General features: G+C 35.6%; 1 protein-coding gene across 1 annotated transcript; it reads left to right on the top strand.

The window, feature by feature from the left end:
* The first annotated feature begins 260 nt into the window (after positions 1-260).
* On the top strand, positions 261-4,602 carry tmem59 (transmembrane protein 59). The gene is made up of 8 exons (XM_056240944.1): positions 261-492; positions 698-803; positions 908-1,002; positions 1,130-1,282; positions 1,605-1,677; positions 3,773-3,905; positions 3,988-4,105; positions 4,194-4,602. Exons 1-8 carry the CDS (start codon positions 337-339, stop codon positions 4,347-4,349), a joined length of 990 nt encoding a protein of 329 aa, XP_056096919.1. The 5' UTR covers positions 261-336; the 3' UTR covers positions 4,350-4,602.
* Positions 4,603-8,204: the final 3,602 nt, after the last annotated feature.

Below are 8,204 nucleotides of genomic sequence, written 5' to 3'. Positions count from 1 at the left end.
TATTTAGTTTCAATTACATTTGCATGGTTTTAATTCTATTCTAAAATAGAATTTTATTTATATATATATATTTAAATTCTTAATTTGAATCCATATTTTAATAAACTAGTTAGTATAAATTAATCTTATTATTTTTTTATTTATTTTTTACAGTGTTTGTGTTTGTTTTTCCACGGTCCTCCGCCCATATGCTCATGAAATGCCTTCACGGCGCTTGCGCCTTGTAACTAACTAGGAAGTGCATGCGCGTTGCAACTTGTTCTCGCGACATTTCCGCAGGTAACGTTGCACAAAACAAGGAAGAATCTTTTAGTCGTTGTTTGGTCATTCACAAAAATGAGTGCTATAAAGTCCTGCGGGATTTTAATAAGCTTTTGCTGCATACTTACGAGCTCATCAGCATCTTCCGAGGTCTTCGATGGTGTTTTGGGAAACACTGCGTCTTGCCATAAAACATGTCAAATGACTTACAGTTTGCACACTTATCCACGGGTGAGTGCGAGACATTCAACCAGTTTCTGTTTGTTTACGAACAAAGAAACGCAATTAACATTTTCAACCATTCGTTAGTTTGTCTTATTAGGAGCTTGTGCATTGTAGTTTGTGTTTGTAAAGTTAAATAATTTGTACATCAATAACAACGTTCTAAACGGAACTGGTCTATTTTCTTTATTTGGCCTGTTTGTTTTTGTTATAGGAGGAGGCGCTGTACGCCTGTCAGAGAGGGTGCCGTCTCTTCTCCATCTGTCAGTTTGTAGGTGACAGCAAGGATCTCAACGAAACCCAATCTGAATGCGAGTCAGGTAATATTCAAGTATTGTCTGAATCCTTAAAGGATTCGCTTTGCTCTATGTTGATAAAAGTGTATTTGTTATGTAACCAGTTGTGTGTGTTTGACTTCCTGCAGCCTGTCGTGAAGCCTACAGCCAATCGGATGAGCGCTACGCGTGCAATCTCGGATGCCAGAGCCAACAGCCATTTGCAGAACAAAGGATGGAGCAGGTGTGAAGAACATATGTGAATAATTACTTTGGATGCTCATAGTCATTCCATGAGCAATTCTAATTGCATGTCACCAGGGTGCTTTTTGAAGTCACTATATGTTTCTTCTTTTTTTCCGGGTATGAAGTTGTTGATGATGATGCCCAGAATCCATCTCCTATACCCGCTGACTTTGGTGAGGGGTTTCTGGGAAGACATGATGAGCCAAGCCCACAGCTTCATCACCTCATCCTGGACATTTTATCTCCAGGCAGATGATGGCAAAGTAGTCATTTTCCAGGTAATGTGGTGGTGATGTTATATTAAACTTTTTTTAATATAATTAGACTGTATTGAAAACCATTGAAGCATCTTAATTTCTAATCTATTTGATTATTTTCTTTTTGTATTGAAATATAAGTTAATACAAGTAATATATAAGTGAATTTGATTTTTTAAAAATTACATTTTAATATAGTTGAATAATATTTTTAAGCCACCAGCCTGTAATCGATTTTGATTTTTAGCCCTTCATAGTAAAAAGTTTGGGCATCTCTGGTATAAAGTAGTAAAGCTTATTTATATGTGCCAATGATCAATATTTGCTCTTCTCTCTTTTCTAGTCTGAGCCACAATTTCAGTTTATCCCTCAATTTGAATTCCAGACCGACGAGACCGAAGAGTCACAGAGCACTTGTGAGCACTGCACATAACACGCTTATGCTTTCCGCTCTGATTAATAAGCAAGATGTGGAAAGTGTCACACTTCATAACAGTTTTATTTATTTTCAGACTTTAAACCAGGATTAGGCCTTAGTTCAATTAGGACTTTTTTAAACGTGCCTTAGAAACAAACATTACTGTTGTGCATCTTGAGACAAAACAATGGCACTGACATATGTTAAGATATGTCAGTAGTTGCTTTCAGTTAAAACAGCTCAAACATTCTTGCTATTTACCCCGGGTTTCACAGACAAGGCGTAAACCCTGTCCCAGACTAAAATGCATGTTTGAGCTGTTTTAACTGAAACCTACTTGTGCTGATGCATCTTAATATATCAGTGCCATTGTTTTGTCTCAAGATGCACACCAGTTCTGTTTTCTAAGGGACGTTTATAAAAGCTACTTAATTGTATTAATTGAACTAAGGCCTAATCCTGCTTAATCTAAGCCTTTTCTGTGAAACCAAGGGATAATATCATACTAGTTTAAAGTCACAATGTAACAGAATTAGCAGATCCTTTCTTTTGTATTGTCACGTACATCAGAGTGAAATAGATTTTCAGAAAAAAAAAAAATGTAGGTCAGGGACTTGGTTATATGCATCAGTTGTTGCTTTGACGGAGCCAGATCTGAATGCGAGATCACAGTCGATTGTAAAAAAGGGGTGGAGCTTAAGCTGACTAAATCATTGAAAATATGTAATATGTAACGGAGAAAAGTCCACAATGCTATAACCAGAAGATCCAGTTATGGCATTTTGATTCAAAATGATGAGGTCCAAAATAAAATTAAAAATGAAACCTGATTTGTGAAACCTCTTAGAAAATGTTGCAGTTCTGTTTGAAGCTGCTAGTGTCACAGAAATTACAGACTGCACCGTTAAGAAATGATGTAATGAAGTATGTAAATATGTAATGACAGCCATGATTGGCCAGCAAAGGCCCTGACTTAAACGTGTCACTTTCCACTACAGCCTCTTAGCATCCTTCTCTTAACCCTATAAGGCAGCAGTTTTAAGGCCTCTGATTTATCAACATGATCAAAACTTGTTGCACACAATCTACTACATGCCTGTCATCTGATTGATCGATAATTGATAGATAGCCCCCTTCAGGTCATGGAACAGATGTCTTTTTGCTGTGAAATCTTTAATGATTTTTATAAAGTAAATGTAAGAATAACTTTTATATTAGTAATATTTCAAGATTTACATTTACTGGACTGAAGCAACTTAGGGGGCTTTTGCACTACATAATTTTCAACTAAAAATGGAAAACTTTTTATGCGTTTTGGCCATTCATTTGCACGACAACAGTGTTTTGGGAGCCTGAAAATGCAAACTTTTGAAAACGTTTTTCAAAGTGCACGTTTTTGAAAACGGTAGCATTATCATCTCCGTGTAAACTACTAAAACATGAATTTGTGAAAACGGAGACGTCATGCACATGCGTATTACGTGTTCAGTCTATAGGCGTGTAGTCTTTACAAAATAACATCGCCAACTACTGGCCTGGCAGCAGAATACAGCGTTTTTAATCATTTTCGTGGATCCGTGTGAACAGGGATCGTTTTGACAATATTGCCCTCTGTACATGAAAAACAAAAAGTAAAAATGTTTCCATTTTTAGTACATCGTTGTCTTAAATGTTACCCTTAGCTTTACTTAGTTTTAGTACATCGTTGTCATGTATACATACCCTTAGCTTTTCTTAATTATCCATTTATTTATTTTTAGAAAAATCGTGTTAAAGTGCATGTATCAAATATGATACAACAGATATCTGAGGAACATTTGTTATTTTATCAGCATTTTGGGCCTCTGAATAAAATAGAGGTGTTTTTTCTGAAGTATGAGCTTCATTTTCTCCTATATCATAATATTTGAGCGATAAAAGCCTGATGTTTTAAATTTGATACTCAGCAAAAAAAAAAAAAAAAAAAATGTATACATTGTCTAAAGGTTAAGTAAACTTTAGATTTGTCTGACTATTATTTATTATACTTTACAGGGCTAATAAAGGTTTTAAGATCACAATACTAATATAGCACCCCTTGTTTTTTTTAATAGTTGTAGATCAGGGGATGAAAAGCCCTGTCTATAAAGACTACCCAAAGAGCTTCATTCAGGAGAGAGACAGAGACATGTTCAATGATAGAAGCAACTCTGATGACGATTACAAGCTCTTCAACTGCCTTTCAAGGTTGGGCACATCTTGATCTCTTATTATTCACAATCTGTTGGCCTTGTTGAATATAAACCATCATGATCTTGTGTACTGCTAGGAACCCGTGGTTGCCTAGCTGGATCCTGACCACCACTCTGGTTCTGTCTGTCTTTGTTCTGATCTGGATCTGTTGTGCCACAGTGTCCACTGCTGTTGAGCAGTATGTCCCTGCTGAGGTAAACTACTTCACGTTTCTTAGCCAATTACATTTCTTAGTCAATTCCATTTAACCAACTGTTCCACACATTCTCCTCCTTTCAACAGAAGCTAAGCATAAATGGGGATATGGAGTACATGAAGGACACGAAACTGACCCCTTATCTGCAGTCTTCTCTAGTGATCATCAGATCTCCTGGGGTGGAGGAGCAGGAAGCGGGACCCCTTCCGTCAAAGGTCAATCTGGATCAGTCTAACATTTAGTCAGTCTAACATCCAAAGGAATTGGGGTCTCATAGATGTGGTTTTCTCTGTTAAAGGTGTGATTATTGCTCTAACTCATTTACTATGGGTTTCTCCTTTTTCAAATTTGATAAGCGTGGACTATGGGGAATATATTGTGTTGATGTTTTGGCACTTTAAAGGCATTACCTATCAGAATGAAAGCTCTGTAGTAGGAGCTCAGTTTTCCAGGTTACTACCCATTTGTAGAAATGAAGGTTTTCTTTTTTCTTTTCTTTTTTTGAGTGTTCTCAGTGTGATCAATAACTGCTTGTGATTTGAGGTACGTGTGTTGAACAATGACACATTAACATTTTGATTTATGCTTCAGTAGCAGTGGGTGAACATTTCTTGAACCTTCAAAGCCTTGTAAATGAAAATATTTTACAACCTCAGATTTGCCATCTTGATATTAATAAACAAACCTACAAAAAGTGTTCTGTCCCTATTTTGTATATTTTACAGTTTTAATAGACACTGATCAAAATCAGATATCTGGTGTATGCTTCGTAATTGCAGTAGCATAGTTTTTGGTGTGCATTCTGTCATTTGTTTAGACTAGTCAAAACTGATAGGATTTTTGTTTGTGTGGGCATGTGAAGATTATGCACAAGTGCTGATGATGTTACTATTGTAAGGGGATAATACAGTTAAAGACCCAGAACAAGATAAGATGAATGAAGACCCGGAGTCAGGAGTGCAGTCAATTGAAGAAAAGTGTTACTGAAGATTGTTTGTAGTTTCATCAGCAGAAGTCAGCTTTAAGACTCACAAGGAGTTCGTAGGGCACTCCTAACAAACAATAGTTACAAAGATCACAGCAACCTACACCAAGGTCTAAGCTACGTCATTGCTTCAGGTTGAATGATTCTGATTGGCTAAGAAATAGATAAACATAGTCAGTTTCCACACATGGACTGATAGGCAGTAGCACATCTCCATAGTCTGTATGGCTGCCACCAGGACCCTGAGTTAGGTACGACGAGTGTCCCTCCGAGGTCACAAGACTGTGTGTCTAGGTGCCAACATGTTGAAGAAAACAAGTCAGTCAATCCCCAATAATGCCACTTGTTAACCTGTTCCTTAACCTGTAACCAATAATACTTACACACACACACAGAGACATCGCTCCTTCAAGGTTGGATTTGCTCGGGCTCCAACTATAAACAGGAGACTCTTCCCAAAACATCAAGATAACATGTTCTTTGTCTCAATGAGAGGACACTTTAATATAGAACAGTAAAGTAAATGCTAAGAAATGGTCACTTAAACTATTGGTTCCAATGACCCTTGTGACCTATAGTTGTCACGATGAGCTAGAAGAACAGATATATTTTTAACACATGTCATTGACCTTTCTCAAACAAAACAAGTCCATGTTTCATCTCTGGAAGCCGGGCTAAATGAGCAAGCGCTGCATTTCTGGCATGGGCCAGACCCTCAGTCAAAAATACATGAAAAGAACATTTTTGGTAATCACACACTTTGACACTTTGGAAAAATATTGATCATTAATTAATAACTTGATTCTAAACCATACTGCATAATTATGTAAATCACTCATCAAATAACTCAAAAGGATATACTGAAGAGACAAGGGATTCCAGAATTCCCCCCTTCACTATCTTGGACACTCCTGGATGATTTATATACTGTAGCTTTCTGAGGAACATATTTTTTAATATCAGATGCAAGAATAGTATTTTGTTTTATTTTTATTTTTATAAATGCTTCAAAAATGAAACCTAACCTTAGGTGAGGAAATTAGGCTACATAACGCTTTACTGACAGTTAATTTAATAAGGAATGTTATCTATTCTTCTGTATTGCTTGGAAATATTATACATTCTATTTTTCAACCAATAGAATTTATTTGATAATTATTGTTACTTTTCATACTGAGATAGTCTGATAACCCAACTTCAGAGAGAAGTGAAACTGAAAAGGAAGGTAAGACATACTTCTCTAATTGAGAGTTCCTTCTCTAGACAGAATGTAAATTTATCAAGCCTAAATACTATTTTAAGCTATTATGTTAAATACAACTATCTTTTTCAAATAAATGCGGTTGTTTTGAACTTTCTATTCATCAAAGTGCATCAAACTCCTGAAAAATGGTTTACACAAAAAAACAAAACAAAAAAAATGAGCCAGCAAAACTGTTTTCAACATTGATAATAAGGAATATAGAAAACACTGTAAATTGTAATTTCACAATATAATTGATCAAATAAATGTATCCTTGGTGGGCATTAGAGACTTCTTTTAAAAATATTAAACAGCACTGTTTTGACTGGTCTAATGAATACATCTGCATCAGAGGCTAAAAATGCCAAGATTTCTGAAAATGAAGCTATGTACTAAAATAGATTATTGGACATTTTGTTTTGTTTTTGAGGTCAGATGTACTGTCTGATAGCATTGACTCTGGGCATGTGTTCACACTACCGTTTGTCCTATTTTGTAATTTGTTATTTTAAGGCTGGAATACACTACACAACTTTGGTCCAAATTTTTGCCCTTATTTACAGTCTTGAGTCGAATCAATGCTAGTTCCCAAAACTCAGAGCCAATGTTCAGTTTTGAGTAGACAGATTTCTCAGAAAATTGTGACATCATTCTCAGACATGTGTTTCTATGGGAATTTGTTGTGTTCAGAACGTCTTGAAAGTCTGGTAGTGTTTTTTAGTGTCCATTTTTAGTCAGTTAGTGTATTTTATATTAGCAGATTTTTATAATAAAACCTGTCCAGACTGTAAAAGTTGTGTAGTGTATTCCAGCTTTAAAGGGTTAGTTCACCCAAAAATGAAAATTCTGTCATCATTTACTCTCCCTCAAGTTGTTCCAAACCTGTATGAATTTGTTTCTTCTGTTGAACACAAAAGATATTGTAAAGAATGTTGCTAACCAGACAAATGATGGTAGTCATTGACTTCAATAATATAGAAAATAAATAAATAAATACTAAGTCAATGGCTACCATCAACTGTTTGGTTACCAACATTCTTTAAAATATCTTCTTTCGTGTTCAACAGAACAAACAAACTCATACAGGTTTAGAACAACTTGAGGGTGAGTAGAGTAAATGACGACAACATTTACATTTTTGCCTGAACTATCCCTTTAGTCACCATGAAATCAAAATTGACAATACTTATTTTACTGGAATATTGCACTATTTATTATACATGATCTATCCATGCACATCTTGTGAATGAATGAAAATGAATGCACCCTTGTTGTTGTATATGCTTGAAATAAGGTCTGTGGTGAACAAAAGCTTGAAAGACATAAATATATTGTGTTTTAAAAAAAAAAGCATTTACATGTCTTGAAAAGGGCAGTTGGAAACAAGTGGCTAAATTTGACTACAAAGGTTGTCAGGGACAGTAAACGTCATCAGTCAAACAGATAATCTCATCTACTCACTAGTCAAAGCCTCTTGGCGTTTATAATTGTGCTCTTGCAAACTTTTATAACTCAAACTTTCAGGGAAAATGTTCTTATAGAAAGAGTTGTCGGAAGCTTAGTGATGGTGAGTTGAAGTCATGCAACCATGGTGTGTAGTTTATGTTTAGCCTATGTTTAGCTTTTGACTTCTGCCTATTGTATTTACTCTTCAAAATCCTTAAGAGTTGTGTTCATTTGTGAAGTTTATCACGTAAGAATCTTAAGCTTTTGTAAGTCACAGATCTTTTTTTCTACAATAATCCAAAAGCCAGTTGATAAATTTTGTCGAGAGAACCAGGTTGATGCTACTTTCTGGGTTGGCCTACAAATTTTCATCCCTGCACCACTCTATTCCCCATGGACAAAATCAAGTCTTTCTATATATCT

Source organism: Rhinichthys klamathensis, unplaced genomic scaffold (genome assembly GCF_029890125.1).
Source record: "Rhinichthys klamathensis goyatoka isolate OS25496 unplaced genomic scaffold, OSU_Roscu_1.1 h1tg000624l_1, whole genome shotgun sequence".
Taxonomy (NCBI): domain Eukaryota; kingdom Metazoa; phylum Chordata; class Actinopteri; order Cypriniformes; family Leuciscidae; genus Rhinichthys; species Rhinichthys klamathensis.
This window is presented reverse-complemented; position numbering and strand designations above follow the sequence as displayed.

Coding starts and splice junctions, on each gene's coding strand:
- tmem59 (XM_056240944.1), top strand. CDS start 337: ATGAGTGCTATAAAGTCCTGCGGGATTTTAATAAGCTTTTGCTGCATA. Junction 804..907: donor CCAATCTGAATGCGAGTCAG/GTAATATTCAAG, acceptor GACTTCCTGCAG/CCTGTCGTGAAGCCTACAGC. Junction 1,283..1,604: donor GCAAAGTAGTCATTTTCCAG/GTAATGTGGTGG, acceptor TCTCTTTTCTAG/TCTGAGCCACAATTTCAGTT.